Source organism: Paroedura picta, chromosome 9 (assembly GCF_049243985.1).
Source record: "Paroedura picta isolate Pp20150507F chromosome 9, Ppicta_v3.0, whole genome shotgun sequence".
NCBI lineage: Eukaryota > Metazoa > Chordata > Lepidosauria > Squamata > Gekkonidae > Paroedura > Paroedura picta.
This window is the reverse complement of record NC_135377.1, coordinates 66462657-66481771: the sequence shown is the minus strand read 5'-3', so window position 1 is coordinate 66481771 and position 19115 is coordinate 66462657. Positions and strand designations below refer to the sequence as shown.

General features: G+C 43.7%; 1 protein-coding gene across 6 annotated transcripts in view; it reads left to right on the top strand.

The window, feature by feature from the left end:
* The window catches only part of LOC143845107 (uncharacterized), a 246604-nt gene that overhangs the window by 217870 nt on the left and 9619 nt on the right, over positions 1-19115 (top strand). For all 6 annotated transcript variants that reach the window (XM_077353168.1, XM_077353167.1, XM_077353166.1 and 3 more), the window contains one exon: positions 18077-18283. In XM_077353168.1, the coding sequence (XP_077209283.1) occupies positions 18077-18283 (207 nt within the window). The remainder of the gene's footprint in view (positions 1-18076; positions 18284-19115) is intronic.

The window sequence follows — 19115 nt, the reverse complement described above, 5'->3', positions numbered from 1 at the left end:
GAAGAAGAAAAGAAAAGAAAAGCTTTATCAAATATCTTGCTAAGCAACCTCATTCACATTACAGCCTGCATTCCAATTGTGAGGCTCTTTAGATGTCTATGCATTTGCATGGGTCTAATATGAGCCCACAGGTTTGTCTGGGGTCTGGTTTTAATGAACCTTGAAAAAGTTGCCTGAGGTTGGTAGGTCCCCTGACAAATATTAAACAGCTGGAATAAACAAGCAGTTCCATTGAATGCAGAACTCACTCCACATTTTGTTCTCAAAGAAAAATAGCATGCCGGTTATTCAGACTGCCCGGCTCTAACTGGAAAACATATATTCAAGTGGGTTGCCGTGTTGGTCTGAAGCAGCACAACAAAAATAGAGTCCATAACAGAATAGAAACTGGCTAGTCAAGAAACTTCAGAAGAGTGCAAGCACTCAAAAGTTCACGCCTTGAATAAACCTTTGTTGTTCTTAAAGGTGCTATTGGACTCTATTTTTGTTGTGGAAAACATAGTCACTATAACAGCTGCTATCTCAGGCCAAACAAGTTGGGTAAACTGAGATTTTAAAAATCTGCCTTTAAAACGAACTGTGTTTTGCTTCTGCAAAGAGACAGTGCGGAGATAAAATCCTGAGCTTAGCTTAAATCTGTTCTTCACTGATTAAGTATGTAATAATAACCCTAGCAGTTTAATTTCAGAAGCTCTGCCAGCAGACAGAAAGAGCAACCACTGTATTTACACTATGTTTTTATTATTTTAATTCTTCGCAGGGAGGGGCAGCCTAGAAATAAAAAAAGAACTATCATAATAAATTAATTAATTAGGACAGGAGACCCTGAGGGCCTTTTCGCACGGGGATCTTTGTTGCAAATTGTTTGCGGAATGAAAAATCGCCATTTAAAATAGTGGAATTCGTCGTTATGCATACCTGCCTTTGTAGTGGAATCAGTTGCGTTTTTTAGCGTTTCCCACAGGCTTCCGGTCTCGGCAGAAATCGCTAGAAAGGAAGCGCTATTGCCAAGCTCGTCCCGCCCCTGGCCGTCAAGCAGCCAATGGGCAGCCGTTAGCATGCTCCCAAACAGCCCCTTTCCCTTTAAGAAAGGTTTAAAAAAAAAAAAACAGACCCATAGCAACGAATCTAGGTAGATTCGTTGCTACGGAGAGACCCATCTAGCTGCCTAATGTGAGCTGTCGTTTGATTGTATGATCGTTGGCACGCTGCCTCGAGTGATAAAAAAAAAATGCCCCCCCCCTCTCACGGGCCCGATTTTCGGCTGAATTTATGTGTAAAAAATAAAGGGACTTTATTTCAGCAAACGGGCTTTTATGTGGTTTGTGCTTAGTGACTAAAGGTGAAGGACTGAAGCCAGGGAAGCCTCTAAACAGAAAGAGGCTCGCTGGTGCGTTTATCCCCGCTCGCTCGGAGAAAAAAAAATGGCGATCGCTTCGCCGGAAGTTTGGAGGAGAGAGCCAGGGGGAGGGACTTTGAAGAACCAGCAACAATGGTAACGCACAGGTCTTTAGCGCTACTGTTGCAGATTGGTTGCAGGAGTGTATCGCTATCCGGAGGGTGAATCCACTTTTCTGGATTCCCCTGAAAGCGCTACAACGAAGCGCTTTTTGCGGGTCGGTTTCAGGATTGTTGCAGATTGTCTACGATGTCGTGGGTTATGGCAAATTAGTAGCGTTTCCAATTAGCAACCATTGTGCTATTTTGAAGCCGTGCGAAATGGCCCTCAGTAAGACCAAAGAATTGCTATAAAATATCTTAAGCTTGGCTCATACAATCCCTCAAGGATGCAGTGGACTGCCCCTGTTCTTGCAGACCATGTTGTACAATTGTTTGTAGCCCGCAGATCTGTTGCTGAAAACCTCCTAACATGGACTGAACCAGTTATCGTAAAGCTGCAAAAACGATGCTCATTCCTGAAAAATAGATTCAAGCCTAATGCTGGTGTTCAAGTCAGATCCTTTTGCACAGTTTCTTGGGCCCCTCGTAATTATTTGCTGTTTACGTCTATCAGCTCTCTGGTCCCCCTGTTTCTTTCCTCTCCTTTTTTCTTTCTTCGGTTGTCTGCCACATTTCGACCCCCTTCCTGAACACATGCCATTGATCAAGGGTCTTGTTAGCCGGCTGGGCAACTTAGTGTGGTGTGCATACTTGTAAATTACCCCAGGAGTTAATTAAGCTCCAGTTTCCCCATCATTGTAACTTACTCAGAACTTGGGCTCGGGGAGTTTGTGAATGTTTCATTTGAGAGCCTCAAACAATTAACACTCGCAGTTACGCCTTTTACCTCCTTTTTGCTGCACCACCATTGCTGGGCTCTCTAGTAGATGCCCAGATGCAAATGTTAACGGTTACATTGGATTATGTTACTTGCATCACACCTAGGGGTGAGAGACCCTCATAAATCTGAGTGCCTGAGAGTGATTAAAGGGGTTTTTTTCTTTTTCTTTTTTTTGTCTTGAAGTGATTTTCAGTTCCTTCCTGAAATTCATCGTCCTTTTCCAAAATGAAGATCATGTACCAGAGTGGTCCCTAATAGGGTTCCCTGGCTAAACTTTTTGAAAATGAAATGCTTAAAAGCAGGAGAGATGATGTTACTGTACACAACTGAGTCATTTTTCAAGAACAGATGTTTCTCACAGAGAGTCAAACTTTTCTGAAATCGGTGGGTTCGCTGTAGCTAATCTGCACCCTTGGTTTGCATGAAAGTTATTTGCATAGATTAACTTAAATCTTAACCATGATTTTCTCTGAAAGCAGAAAATGAGGATCATTTTTTGTAGTCCCCCCCTTAATGCCTCCTTATTTCCCTCAAGCAGTATAAAGGAGTCCACTAAGACTCCAAAAAGAAATGCTTTTTTTTTAGGGGGGGGGGGAGGAGGTTGAAGAAAGAAGGGGATCTCAGAAAGCCCTGCTGTGGTCACAGGAGACAGAACCTACTGATATTTAGTTGCCAGTGTCATTATTTTATCAAACGTTTCAAATGACAGCCCAGTAAATGTGAAATGTGATAAAGATAAGTAAAAGGAGGCATATATCATGATCCCGGTCTCCATCGGCCTGCCACCTTCCACCTGCAACCTTGTCACCTGTGTTAAGTCAATGAAGAGACAGGATTGGTAGAAAAAAACTTTAACCAATGCTTATCCGGAGCCAGTGTGGTGTAATGGTTAAGCGCAGCCATACAATAACTAAATTGTTTGAATTGCAACAGTAATTTTGCGATGCAGGTATGAGTTATGAGTCCATTTTGTAGATTATAGCTGGCTTTTGCTTCTTTTTCAGAGAGAGAAAACAGTCAAAGCACAAGGGGAGGGACGTGTGTGAGTTAAAATGAAAACGCAATAAGTAGTCTCTTCTAGTCCACAATGACTAGAAACTTCTCATACAGAAGGGTGAATTGATCAGTATACCGACCATTTTCAACACCTAATTCAAAGCATCCTCAGTTTTGCGTAAAGGTGCTTTAGCAGCTGGGTGAAACTTGTAATTAGACCAGTACCTCAGGAAGAAGCCTGGAATGGGATATTGCTGGCAATGTAAATTCCTGGGGAGATCTTGTTGCCATCAAGGACAGAACTATGACTGCCTGCTCTACTCCCCCCCCCCCCCGCCAACACACACACACACACACACACACTTGTGGATTAGTCTGTGGATGGAAGAGAGATCTGTCGATCAGTTACCTGGGTTAAAACACTTGAATTGGATCATTTTGTCTTATTGTACGTGACAGTGTAAGCCACTTTGAGCCTACACTGAGGGTAAGAAAGCAAGTTAAGATACCCAGATGAATGTATAAATGCATTCAGGTTTGCTGAGCATTTTATGCGTTCAAAGGTAATCCGGAAGCTGCAGTAAATGCAAATGTGATGGATTGACCTTCAGTTTATGTTGTCCACCATATTCTTACAGTAGAACACTAATGTTAAAGTAAACACTTGGGCTGCCTCTTAGCTTCTGGGATCAATTAAAGATACTGGTTCTTGCTTTTAAAGGCCTTCACAACATCACAGTGAGGGGCAGCATATAAATCAAATGAATGAATGAATGAATGAATGAATGAATGAATGAACCTAGAATCCACATATTTCTGAAGGAATATCTTTCCCAATATGAATCCACAGTGCAAGGTTGGGATGTAGCTGTTATTTATTATCCAGCTGTACTGCCACCAAGACATGAAGGTAGGTCAGGGTTATTGGTTATTTTATATATTAAACCTTTAGAATTATTTTTAACTCGATCCTATGTTACCACCATGTACCCTTAAATTATTTTCAGAATTTTGTAATTTTTATTCATTAAAGCCTTCCCTTCCTGTTCAGTTTGGTCTCCCCAAGAAAGAAAATGATCCACCAACAGTATCTTCCTTATCAGTATGTCTCTGGCGCCCTGACCTGGATGGCTCAGGCCAGCTTGAACTCATCCCTTCTCAATATCTAAGCAGGATTGACATTGATAAGTACTTGGATGAGAGACCATCAAGGCAACATATGGTTGTTCTGCAGAGGCAGGCAATAGCAAACCACCTCTTGCCTTGAAAACTCTACAGTAGGGGTGACCAGACTGTGACTCTCCAGATGTCCATGGACTACAATTCCCATGAGCTCCTGCCTGCCTGCACTGGCAGGGGCACATGGGAATTGTAGTTTGTGTACATCTGGAGAGCCACAGTCTGGCCATCCCTGCTCTACAGGGTTGCCACAAGTCGGATGTGACTTGATAGCACTTTCTGCCACTTCTCTGGAATCCATCTCCTTGGTTCTAAAGACCAGTAGCAATGGATAGATGGTCCACTAACTAATCAATCAGGAACTTAGCCCACTTGGAATCCTCTGTCCCATATAAATATGAATAAACCTTACTAAAGATCTCAGAAAGAGGTTCAAAAAGAATATGAGTTGAGCTAAGGCTCTTGCAGTTCCACCTTCCTTTAATGTTATTGTTGTTATTGTTATTATGCTAATGTTATTGTTGTCGTTACCACCTTACCAGAATGATGTTACTTGCCCTGAGCCTTTGGGGAGGGTAGTAAATAAATAAATGAAGAAAGAAAGAAAGAAAGAAAGAAAGAAAGAAAGAAAGAAAGAAAGAAAGAAAGAAAGAAAGAAAGAAAGAAAGAAAGAAAGAAAGAAAGAAAACTATTCCCTTAGTTACAGTAACTAAGCAAGTCACTGACTGGGCAAGAAGAAGCCTAATGCTGCAATTTTATAGCCATGAAAATCTTTCCTAAAAGTACAATGACCTCCAATTTACCTCAGAACTTCACTAATTCTTATTTTTAAACGTTGTCCCTTTCCGAGCAGGATAATTATTGATGCATTTGATACACATTTAATAAACATTGTGCAGGATTTTAAGTCATTGGTCCATATCATACACAAGTTTTAGGCCATCTCATTTGTTGAGGGGTTGATTCTTTTTAATATTTTCGATATGATATCTTGTGCAGCATTTTGTAGGCTGCTACAAACACACAGAGAAGGTGAGATATAACAGATTTAAATAAACACCATTTAATCTCACATGCAATTTGGGAGTTCTGTGCATTTCCATGTCCCTGTGACATCAAGTTCTGACATGATATCACAGGAATAATACTTTTTTTTTTAGAAATATAAGTGGATAACATCTTTTTATAAGAAAAAAATAAACTAGAAATTCAAATTAAGTCAATGAAAGACATTTGTCAAGAATGAAAAAATAATATGGAAGGAGAGAGAAGGACAATAACAGAAGAAAGAAGCTTTGCTTGTGAGAATTCTGCATATTTCACCAAGGAGTGAGCTGCAGGCAGAGAAATACTTCCATCCATTGGGTGCATTCTTCATCTAGCACTGCTGCAGTTGCTCTCCCACATTATAATTTGTCCAGGAAATGAAGTGGTGCTTTCAGTAGGAAATGGCCACTGTTTCTCCTTCTCTTTCTGTTCTTTATGTTCCAGCCAGGACTACAAATAGAATGGTGAAGGAAAGGCTTATGATGAATCTACTCGGAAAACTGCAAGCTGACGACATTGCGAGGCCATTTTCTCCCAATAGCTGGCACCCCAAATATTCTTGACATTGATTGAACATTGTTGCCGAATTCTTGGAGTGGAGCTGCTGGGTTGATAATGATGTCGACTTGGAGCAGAGGCACAAAGAGATGGATTTGGACTCACATGCCCTCCCGGATTACAGTTGTCATTTTTTGCAGGGGTCTCCAAATCTTCCAAAAGAAATATGCATCTCACTGTTTCAGTAAATATCCCTTTGTGGCAAGAGCCACAAAGGAACCCAAAGGTTAAGCTGCAATTAAAAAAAAAAAATCCAAATGTTTATTACATAAAGTGCACTAGTTCAACATGTTAAAAACATAGACATCATAATTTTAAAAACACCACATTTCTAACTACACATGGACAAAGCTTTCTCTGGCACAAGTGGGAATGCCCTGGTGACTGAGAGTTGGGCTAAAGCAGAGAGTGGTGGCCTCTGGAAGTGCGTATTTTAGAGAGTGGGTTCCAAATCAGATACCTTTACATTAGAAAGACTAGCTAGAGAAGCCCCTAACAGATTTTCTTTGCCACCCAGCAAGCCCTTTGATGTTATCCTGAGTGCATTCCTCACAATAACTTGACCACTGAGGAAGGCCCCTCAGGGTCGAAACACGTTTGGTCCATTCTATGTTAGTCTGGTCCAGTGGTTCTCAACCTCAGGGTCGGGACCACATTTGGGGTTACCTGGCTCCTTCCCCGGGGTAGCCAAGTTGGTGGCCACCGAGGTGGCAGCAACGGCAGGCGGCAGAGCCATGGCACTGGCCACCTCCAGGTTGTGCGCCAGTGGCTCCCTTCCCAGCCGCTGGTTTTTGCAGAGAGGCAAGGGCAGGAGTGGGAGGGTCAATGGTGCAAGCCAACAAGCTCATAGTGACCCCAGAAATACTTTTACTCGTGAGTAGCTTCCAGCCTGCAGGGGAGGGGGATGGTCGGAGCCCCATAGTCGCCCTCAAATTGGTGATAGAAAGGGGGCTGGGAGAGGGAAGAAAGCGGGAGTTGGGTGAAGGGGGAAAGTGTGAGCCTTACAACAGATGAACAGCACCCCAGCAGGCAAACCTCAGATAGCCTGGGAGAGGGGAGAAGGGCGGGGGTCTCAGCCACAGGTGGTAGCGGTGGCAGGGGGTCATGGCTTTAGGAAGGTTGAGAACCACTGATCTAGTCCATGTGTAGCTAGAAATGTGTTGCTTTTGAATTAAGATGACTATGTTTTAAATATGTTGAACTAGTGCACATCTGTACACCGCCCGTGGCGCCGCGGGCGCCATCTGTACACCGCCCGTGGCGCCGCGGGCGCCACGGACTAAATAAATGGTTAAGGGGCCTTGAGGAGGGCTCTGTCCGTGATGAGGAAGGGTCCGAATTGGACCCTTCCTCACGACAGACAATCGGAGGGACCAATTGGCAGGCGCGAAGCGCCTGCCGATTGGTCCCTCCGATTCCCAGCCCCAGCAACTGCGAGCCGCGCTCAGCGCGGCTCGCAGTTGCTCCCGGCCTGACGTGGTGAGAGGCGCGAAGCGTCTCTCACCGCGTCAGGCCGGCCCCAAGGAAGCCCCCGCCGCAAACACAACACAAGACTCCAGCCGCCGAGAAGCTGCAGAAAAAAAAGAAACACCCCCGGAGGAGCCTTTCGCCGCTAGCGCGACGAGAGGCAGCAGAAAAAAAACCCCTGTAGGAGCTCCAAGCCGCCGCGCCGACGAGAGGCAGCAGAAAAAAAAAAACCCTGTAGGAGCCTTTCACAGATCCAGGCAGCAGAAAAAAAAACCCTGTAGGAGCCTTTCGCAGATCCAAGCAGCAGAAAAAAAAACCCTGTAGGAGCCTTTCGCAGATCCAAGCAGCAGAAAACAAAACCCTGAAGGAGCCTTTCCCAGCTCCAAGCAGCAGGAAAAAAAAACCCCTGTAGGAGCTCCAAGCCGGCACGCCCACGAGAGCTAGCAGGAAAAAAAAACCCTGCAGGAGCCTTTCACAGCTCCAAGCAGCAGAAAAAAAAACCCTGTAGGAGCCTTTCGCAGATCCAAGCAGCAGAAAACAAAACCCTGAAGGAGCCTTTCCCAGCTCCAAGCAGCAGGAAAAAAAAACCCCTGTAGGAGCTCCAAGCCGGCACGCCCACGAGAGCTAGCAGGAAAAAAAAACCCTGCAGGAGCCTTTCACAGCTCCAAGCAGCAGAAAAAAAAACCCTGTAGGAGCCTTTCGCAGATCCAAGCAGCAGAAAACAAAACCCTGAAGGAGCCTTTCCCAGCTCCAAGCAGCAGGAAAAAAAAACCCCTGTAGGAGCTCCAAGCCGGCACGCCCACGAGAGCTAGCAGGAAAAAAAAACCCTGCAGGAGCCTTTCACAGCTCCAAGCAGCAGAAAAAAAAACCCTGTAGGAGCCTTTCGCAGATCCAAGCAGCAGAAAACAAAACCCTGAAGGAGCCTTTCCCAGCTCCAAGCAGCAGGAAAAAAAAACCCTGTAGGAGCTCCAAGCCGGCACGCCCACGAGAGCTAGCAGGAAAAAAAAACCCTGCAGGAGCCTTTCACAGCTCCAAGCAGCAGAAAAAAAAACCCTGTAGGAGCCTTTCGCAGATCCAAGCAGCAGAAAACAAAACCCTGAAGGAGCCTTTCCCAGCTCCAAGCAGCAGGAAAAAAAACCCCTGTAGGAGCTCCAAGCCGGCACGCCCACGAGAGCTAGCAGGAAAAAAAAACCCTGCAGGAGCCTTTCACAGCTCCAAGCAGCAGAAAAAAAAACCCTGTAGGAGCCTTTCGCAGATCCAAGCAGCAGAAAACAAAACCCTGAAAGAGCCTTTCCCAGCTCCAAGCAGCAGGAAAAAAAAACCCTGAAGGAGCCTTTCCCAGCTCCAAGCAGCAGGAAAAAAAACCCCTGTAGGAGCTCCAAGCCGGCACGCCCACGAGAGCTAGCAGAAAGAAAAAACCCTGCAGGAGCCTTTCACAGCTCCAAGCAGCAGAAAAAAAAACCCTGTAGGAGCCTTTCGCAGATCCAAGCAGCAGAAAACAAAACCCTGAAGGAGCCTTTCCCAGCTCCAAGCAGCAGGAAAAAAAAACCCTGAAGGAGCCTTTCCCAGCTCCAAGCAGCAGGAAAAAAAAACCCTGTAGGAGCTCCAAGCCGGCACGCCCACGAGAGCTAGCAGAAAAAAAAAACCCTGCAGGAGCCTTTCACAGCTCCAAGCAGCAGAAAAAAAAACCCTGTAGGAGCCTTTCGCAGATCCAAGCAGCAGAAAACAAAACCCTGTAGGAGCCTTTCCCAGCTCCAAGCAGCAGAAAAAAAAACCCTGTAGGAGCCTTTCACAGCTCCACGCAGCAGAAAAAAAAAGCACCTCCTGGTGTCCCCTGGGTCCTAGCGCCCATTGCATTCCTGGTTGCAATGGGCTTTCTTGCTAGTTATGTAATAAATATTTGAATTTATCCCTCCCTCTCCACTCTGTAACATCTAATAGAAGTATTTTTTAAAAGAACTGGAGAGTTTGCTGTAAACACTTTTACAGAAGCAATAACCCCTCCTCACTCTTACACCAATGCACCATTTTGCTTTCAGATTCAGAGTTTTAAAAGTTGTTTGGAGAAAGAGATGAGTCTATGGTGCAATTCAACTCAATGGCAAAAGTATTTAGGCTAGGATTGGTCAGTGGAAAAAGGAAACCATGCCAACAAAGAAGGCAGTGGTTAGATACAATCAAAATGGACACTGGCCAGAAAACTATACAAGTAAAAGAAGCAGTGCTAGTTTGAAAATCATAGTGACAGTTGAGCCATAGGATTGCTGGGAGTCAGACTCAACGGAATGGCTAACATAATCTTCATCATGTATCCGTGGGAACATCTTCTGAGGAGAAAACATCTGAGGGGAAATGGCCTAAAATATAGCCATGTGCTGAACTTTTCTCAGCCTGAGAAAGACTTCAGGCCACTATCATCTGAGTTTGCCCTTGTTGCTATTTAGATTTCTGATTCTTTATGCCAGTAAAATCATCTTTTTGAAGATTTCTTTCATTGGTATTGACATCACTGCTCTTGCAAAACCAAAAAGGGAAACTAAAACCCAACCTAACCCGAAAATTTAGGAACACAAAGGTTGAGCTGCAAAAATAATTTTTAAAATTTTCAAATATTTATTCCATAAAGTTCACCAGTTCAACAGATTAAAAACATAGTCATCATAACCTTGTGATGACACAACGTTTGCCGTTTCTCCGCCTGTTTCTACATTATTTCCATCTGATTCATTCAAATGGAGCCGTGTAGCCGTGTTGGTCTGAAGTAGCACAATAAAATCAGACTCCAGTGGCACCTTTAAGACCAACAAAGATTTATTCAAGACATGCTTGCACTCGAAAGCTCACACCTTGAATAAATCTTTGTTGGTCTTAAAGGTGCCACTGGACTCTTATTCCATCTGATTCAGTGAGCCATAGAGCATTGTGACATTGCTATATGAAGTAACGTGTACTATTTCTTTTTACTGAACTTTAAAAATAGGCTTGTTTCTTTTCCATACACTGAGGATATATACTTCATACTTTGGTGAAGTACTGTCTAGACTTACACCTCAGTATGTTTGTTTATGTCTGGTGTCACAAGACTGTTGCTTTGAAGTTTTAGAAGTTGCAAAGGATTGTTCAACTCGATGTATAGCAGTTGGTTTGTGCTGTTACTATACATTTATTGTGATATCTAAGTTGACCCTCAGTCTGTAGCAGATTTCCCTCCCAAGAAGCTCTCCCCACTGACCTATTTTCAGTTTTCCTAGTCGCCTTGACTTGAATTTCTGTTTTTGCAAAGCCCACAATTACAGTCCATTTAATTCTTCTTTCGGGGTATATCTATAGGGTCACTCCTGTCTGGCTTTGCTATGAAATATTGCTCATCTTTTGAGTGGGGGAGGGGGGACAAATGGAGTGCAGTGGGCCCCTGCCAAGCCATGGACTAGAGATGAATAGCGCCCATATTGATTTTGGTATAATGGAGTGTATAAGAAAAATGTACCGGTTTTGTCTCAGGTATTTTCCTGGGGTATTAAATTGGTGGATTAGTTGCAAACAGCAGTCCTGATAAAGTCTCCTGTCCATCTTGATGGTTGGGCCTTTCTATTAAAATGACACATAAATAACCTATTATGTCCCCCACCCATGGAAATTCAAATGCACCTGTCAACTTGATAAAGTGCTTGCCTGGAGGGAAACATTGTTTACATTTTCACTCCATTCTTTAGAAAAGAAAAGAGGGGGGGGGAGATTCTAATTATTTTTCCTACTGTAAATTAATGCTGACTATGATGCTTAGCATCTCTCTTTATTGTTATATCTTTGGGAAAGTTAAATAATAGAACTGATCCATCATGTATTATGCAACATGCGTTTTATGACAGGCTTCCTCCTGATCTTATTTTGCCACTCTTCATAAATAATCGCTTTCCCCCTTCTTCTCCGGCAGCTGGAGGAGACTTTGTTGGCTGGTGGTTCAGGAGCGAGAGGCCGTTTTGTTTGCGGGGGGGGGGGGGGGAGAATGAAAAAGAAACATTTGCCAAACTGTGATCTTCTGCTGTCTTGCATGCAATTGTAACCACCTTGGGCATCATTCCCTGATCAAGAACGTTGCTCTCATAGACAGTTGATTAGGACAAAGATGTTTCCCCATCATCACCAAGTATTCTGAGTGATGCTGGGAAGTCACAGACAGCTTCTGGTGACCTGGAAGGGTTTTCAAGGCAAGTGACGTCCAGAGGTGGCTTCCCACTGCCTGCCTCTGCATCACAACACTCGTATTCCTTGGGGTCTCCCATCCAAATTCTGACCAGGGCCAACCCTGCTTAGCTTCTGAGACCTAACAAGAGCAGGCTAGCTTGAGCTGCACTGAGTGCATTGAAGCAACTAATTCTAAGACCAAAAAGATTGTGACTTCAAAGCGGTTAACAAATGAAAATGAAAATAGATCCAGTTGCAAAGTGCATAGCTGTAGTTCTGAGTTTGTTTTTTTGGTTAGCATACATGGGTCTTTCGTCATGACAGTCAAGAACTACAGGAACATTAATGATCCATAGTGACTAGGGATGTTTCCTTGATGTCTCAGAAATCTTTATCTTTGGACTGGACCTTTGATCTAAACTACTAAGATGGTCAGTAGTTTGAATTTAAGCAGAGGTCTGAAGTTAGTTTACTTTTATTAGCTAGACTGTCTCCAGGATTGTGATCTCTGCAGGAGAAGAGATGAGCCTTGGACTTGCCCCAGCTCCCACTGGGAGGGAAGCCTTGGCCATGCCAAGGAGAAGATGACATGAGCTTTCCATGGCCCTGTGGCCAACATCACTGTCCAGGCTTGCCAAATCCAGGCTGGGAATTCCTAGAACTTTTGGGGTGGAGACTGGGGAAGGTGCAAGGTGTAATGTCATAGGGCTCACCTTCCAAAGCAGCCATTTTCCCCAAGATAACTGGTTTCTGTAGTCTGGAGATCAGTTGTAATTCCTGGAGATCTCCAGCTGCCACCTGGAGGTTGGCATACTTATCACTGCCACCATTCAGGCCTTTTAAGATCCTATTACCTCCACCACCACCACCACTGTTATGGCACAGCCCCTTTAAGGGGAGGTGACACTGGCTTCATATGGGGCCACACTGTGCCTGAGGCAAAGCCCTGTGGTCCTCCAGAAGGAGGATTGAGCAGAGAGGAGGAACAACAAAGTATAGTGAACCTCGTTCCTTTTGTGCTTGAGATCCCAGCTTGACTCTAAGGCCTTTAGGCTGGAAATTATCCACCAGGTCTGAATTTGGTACAATTGCCAGCAATGTTATTCTGTCCTGACCATAGGATCCATACAGGTAGGAATTATGAGTAAGCATGGGGTTCTTGCTCCCCTCATATGAAATGTTGCATGGAATAGGATGGGATGTTTGAATCTATGTATGATGAATCTACCAGAAAAAGGCATGGCTTGTGGGGCTGATGCACATTCGTGCCCTGATATGTAAATAGTATATACCATATTTGTTGGCATATAAGACGACTGGGCGTATAAGACGACCCCCCAACATTTCTACTCTAAATATAGAGTTTGTTACATTACATTACAGTACCTGTCATTGTCACCATTGTACGGCCGCAGCGCAACCGCAGCACTTCCGGACCGCCCCTGCATCTCCCAGTGACCGGCACTAGTGTGCAAGTGCGCATGTGCGAGCTCTGCATAGTCAAGGGGCGGGCCAGAGCACTGCTGCTTCCCGCCGAGCAGAACGGGCCGGTCACGCCAAAAAGGCTGGCACTCCTGTCTCGCTGCTGATGCTCGCCGCAGCCACGCTGATGACCCGCCGCGGCTGCGCTGGATACCGTGCGATACTGCATGGTATGTAGACTGAGGTTGGCAGATATCTGGAGGCCACTATGGACAGCTATGTCTATCCCAACTGAAGTGCACCCGGCATGTAGGACGACCCCCCTACTTGGAGGCATGTTTTTCAGGGTGGAAAAGTAGTCTTATACGCCAACAAATACAGCAGATCCGCTTTAACTTGGAGGGGAGATATAGCAGCAGGAATCAGCCTTCTGGTCAAGTATAACCCCAAAGTACACCCCAAATCCTGGGGACTTTTGTGAAGGAGTCTGGATGTTCACCAGAAAACATCTCCTTCTGCTTTCTTCTTCGTAAGCTGCAGTTCTGGAATCTATATAATTGCTTAAAATGTGTGCATATGGGGGGAAGAGGGATTCATGTGTGTCATTTCTCCAGTCATCCTTTCAAATATGTTGATACAGAAGGCTCTTTACAAGTTTCTTTCCCTTGTTCAAGCCAAAAGTTGATAGCAACAAGCAACCGATTTGGAAGTTACTAAAGAAAATGCATCACCCACCTCCAGTGTAGAACTTTCAATGTTTTTTTTTCTCCCAGAACTTTACTTACAGGTGATTTAAATGAGAGCGCAGCAGTGCACATTACCGTACTCCATGAGATCAGGCCTTAACCAGTGAGGTTGAACTTCTGTTCCTTAGAAGTATAGCTAAAAACTTTTAAGTAGCAAATAAATGAATGTTATCAAATAAACACACATTTTTATTTGCCTCTAGCTAACCTTGGAAGCTTATAACCATTTATTTATGCAAAAAAGTGCCATTCCTCAAATATTTGTATGTCGTTTGCATGAATATTCGCCTGTAGTGAATAGAAGGGATAACTTAACTCTTGCTTGGAACTGATAAATTGGGTGCATTGTTTATCATAGTCAAACAGACCCAAGGTAATTATTGTCAAAGAAGCACATGTGCACAAGACCTTATCATGTCCCACTTTTAAGCCTGAGAAATATAGGAAGGGGGAGCTGGGGGACTTAATACTCAATGAATGCCAAAAATACTACTTTCATGTTGTGAATTCTAGATTAGTATAATTGTAATCAGTGAGATAATGTCATTCGTTACATTGTTTGTTAATTATGATCAGCACATGATGTCAAGAAAACCAATGGAAACGTACATTGCGATACACATCTTGAGAGATTGTGCAGTTGACATTTCCATGCTCATATCCGTAAAATGCACTGGCTATGTAGATAAAGTTAACTAAAACAAAATATTCTCTGCTCTGGTTTTTTTTTCTTCTTATTCTGTACTGTCTTGGAGTCTTATTCCTCTGTCTCCTCTCTTTGAAGTATTTGAAACCCCATCTCCTTTCTTTGAATTTTTTCTCAAGAACTTGTGACCATGGCCAAGCTTGGACTTCTTTGGGGAAGAAAGTGTGGGTAGATGCTGGCCATGGGTTTTTGGATCTTCCTGAATTATGTCACAGATCAAACCCAAGCCAGCCTGCCAGAGTTTTAGAGATACCAGTTCAATGTTCTCTATCTTCTCCGTTCCTAGACTTCCTTTTACCTATGTTCATCAATGCATTGCCCTATTGCCCATCATCTGGGCATGGAATTGGGGTCCCTATGAGTGGGCAGGTAGTTGTGAATTTCCTGCATGCTGCACGGGGTTGGACTAGATGACCCTGGATGCCCTTCCAACTCTATAATTCTATGACTGTTTCTGCAGTCCTCCTTTATTTTGAATTCCCACGAGATACTTCGATTTGGCTCCAGACATTCCACAGTAGGGCCTCCAATAGAGGATGCAACCCACAGCATGATTTCTTCATTAGCTTTTGAAAAGTAGGCTGCCTCCCATCATGTTTTTCCTTCTTTTTTTGCGGGAGGGGGGGACATGAGTATTAACGTTGCCATCTTGATTCCCTCCACACTGCCATTTTTTTCATAAGTGTCACATCTTCAGCTGTGCCCAACTTAAGTACTCCCCCTCCTATATATATGGATCTGCATGTGTGTCCAGGTGAGGAGTCAGTTCTGAAAGTTGAAATCCTATAGTAGTGAGGGATGATTGTTTGAAATAGTCCCTCTCTCCTCATGCAGCAAAAAAATGTCCATGTTTCAGCCATTTCTTGGAAAGGGGTGATCTGTAATGTCTGCTTTAAAAAAAACCTAAAGTTTTTGTTTTGATCTATGGGAAAAGGTGACAACAGATCTCTCCAGAGCATCTGACACATTTCTAAGTAGCTCCCCTAGCAAGCTCCTCCTCCCAAGGGAGGGGAACTTGTGGGCAAGCTGCTCAGAAGCGAATTGGATGCACCAGGGTGACCTGCCACCCCCTCCCTCTGCAGATCGAAACAAATAGGGGAGCCCTTTCCCCAGTGCCCTTTAGCATGGAGTCTTTTCAGCTTGCAAATCCCTGCACCATTGCCTGCCTCCACGATGGGTTTCCACCCTTAAGAAGAATCATCCCCACACAACAAGTTGGATCAAGGCAGGGGAGCTCACTGGCGAGCTTCTTAGAAATGCATCAGATGCACTAGAGAGATCTGGCGCTGTTTCCCCCTTGCAGATTAAAAAAAAGATACCTTTTACGTTTAAAAAAAATGTGAGACAAGTCAAGACAAGACAACAGGTATTTACATTTGCACTGCAAGTACAACCTGTTCTCTCAGTACATTTTAACAGTGCTGTAGTGGTTAGAACTGCGTTCTAATGCAATCAACATTTTTTTTTAAATGGCGGATATCATGGGGACAGATTTGGGATGGGTTGGTAGGAGGGTCAATACACTAGGTGGTGGCACAGTGAGAAAACATCCTGAAATTCTTCACTTGAAAGCTGTGCATTATGATCCAGCTTAAAAATAACTTTGCTGTAAGACAGGATTTGGAAAACACAGGGAAAGGAAGCAGGGAAATTGGATCCACTCCTAGAGAGGCAGATTTTTATGCAGAACTTCTGGCATTATTTGGAACTTTATGAGTTTCCTGTGCTAGGGGTTGCTCTAGTTCAGGAATGGTCCAAGCCATCAGAATTCACTCCATCCCTAGGCAAAATGGGGAACATCAGTGAGGCTGTGACTCCTTCCCAGTGGAAGAAACAAGGACAGGGTTATCACGGAAAATCACTCCTTCAGGGGAGAATTTCCATCAGATATGTTTGCATACGGTGCATAATTTCATTCACAAAGCCTTTTTTGATGCACCTTTTATAGGTGCAAAGTTCCCAGTCCAACAAAAATAGACAGAAAGTAGAATTCCCCTCCAGTCCAGTTTTTATGACCACAGTGGCATGTGAATGGTAGAAGAAACAGTACCTTGTGGGAAATTCTCCTTTCAGCATAAATCCTCTGGGACTCAAGTTAGAACAAAGCAGATTTTTTTTCTGTAGCACTGGAGCATACAATCAGTGGGAATCTGTTCACGTTTCCATATTGCGTTTAGTATTCTTGGAATGTATTTTTCCAACATTTTATGTATTCTATAAAAAGGCCTAGCTTTACACAATGGAAGAAACCAACGATTACAAAATGATAGTTAAAAAAAAAAAGATTTCTAAAGCATATGGTCAGGTTTAAATTTATGAGCTTTCCTGCTTCCCACACAAACTGCCACAAAGAAGAAAAGACAACGTATCTGCCCTGGCAAACCCCATTCAAGTGTTATCTTGGTGTTCGATCCATGTAATATTTTGTAATTATAGCAACTTAAATGAATCAACTGTAAAAGCATTCGCATCAGGCTTAATTTCAAACCAAACTGTTTCAGAGCAATTAAAAGCTTCATGCTTCCGTTTTAATTAAGCGAGGCTGTGAAATATTCAACATTTTGAACTTGTTCCGGCCTGCCTCTTCTCAATGAATTATTGCCCTTAATTTGTTTTTATGCTGAAATATGGCTTTTACTTAAGGTTTACTGGATGTTGCTCTGGCATTTTTGGTCTCCTGTTGGCTCTTGTGATTCTAGATCATCATTGTCTTCAGTGCTACTGACATGGCCAATATGCACTGGCTCCTGACAAGTCTGCCTCAGCAGATTCTTAAAGCTACATTTGGACTATGAAGGGATGAATGGACATTTTTCTTAAGAGATTTCAGATGACAGTAGCCTCTCTCTCTCTCTCTCTCTCTCTCTCTCTCTCTCTCATGCTTCCTTCAGGTTATTCAGGGCACATTAAGATAGAAACCACTCATGGGGATTGTAGTCCATGAACATCTGGAGGACCACAGGTTGACTACCCCTGCTGTAGGGTTTTCCAGATTAAACCCAGGTGGTTGGCCCATACCTTCTTCTGCAAATTCTTACTTGTGGTTGCTCATCCAAGAACCAACTCTGCTTAGCTTCCAAGATCTGAGGAGATTGGGTATTACTGTTCTACTCAGCATCCCATTCTCACTAATAACTTTGTGTATGTGGAATCTTTTCTTTAAAAAAATGCCAATCTCACAGTGAAATCCAGTGTTCCTAAAACAGCCTTAAGCCTTCAGGCTATCAGTATGCTGTAAAAATGACACTAAAAAAGATGAAATGCTTCAGTTAAAAGTCTGGGTGAAAAGAAATGTTTGAGCCTCATACCTAAAAGACAAAGTAGGTGCCAGGTAAGCCTCAAAGGGAAGAGCATTCCAAAAGCAAGGCACCATCACTGAATGTATGGATGTGTGTTTATCATAAAACTGAATTTAATTATTGATCCATCATTGAATATTGACGAAAACCTTGCTAGAAAGGAATGAACAAAGGGTCTGCTTCTCACTAGGTAGTAGTCTATGATTATATCTGGAAAGATGGTGCTAAGAAGCCTGATGTCTCAAGCACTGACCTCAAGCATCGAGTTGAACAACTGAAATCTATGACAAACTCAGGAGGCATCACTGTGCATGTAGCTATATACACTGTTCATCTTGGGGGCTTCCGAGAACTCTACAGGCACTTTCTTCGACTGCCCAGTGGTGCTATTATTGAGGTATGTTTAAATGTCGTCTTTGAACATAACGGAATTTTCAATTTTCGTTTTTCATATGGAAAGGCTGCCACTGTATTTTTTGGGATTTACTCCCATTTAATTATGTGTTGTATCATCACCTTAATCATTCCTTGTATAAATCCTTATAATTTCAATAAGATTCAGCTCTCTGACAATTGGTCCCATATTTCTATTCTGGTTTCCACCCCCCTGTTCCATGACCTGTGCTGTAGGCAAGGAACAGTGGCATGAAGGAGAGTGAGAATTTTCTTTGTTTTCTTTAGTTTTTATTATTATTAAATTTATAGCCTACCACTCCCACAAGCAGCTTGTAGCAGGTAACAATATAAAATCCAGTTAGACCCCATTAAAACCTTCCTATACAACAATCACAAATACTGGCAGCAGTAAAAATTTCCCCCCCTCCACCCCGGTCCAGAGCTGCCCCCACCTTGGGGGTATGAGGATAAGGCAGATGTTCAGGCTTGGCCTGGGGAGGGGCCTGTAATATTCCTTGCCCTGGCCTCAACCAAATACCTGGCAGAACTACGATAGCTCCGTCAGGGCCCTTTGTTCTCCTGGGAGTTTATTCCACCAGTTTGGGGCCAGGACTGAAAAGGCCCTGGCCCTGGTGAAGGCCAGGTGAATTTCCCTTGGGCCAGGAATCTCCAGCAGATTAACAGGGCCCTGTGGGGGGCATAAGGAGGTTAGTGGTTCCTCAGAGTCTTGGGGGAAGGGGTTCTAGGAAGAGACACTGGAGAGGGAGAACCAGCCTTAGCACACATGTTTGTGGGGTTTGGTTGTTCATAATACTAAAGTTTAAGAAGTCTGG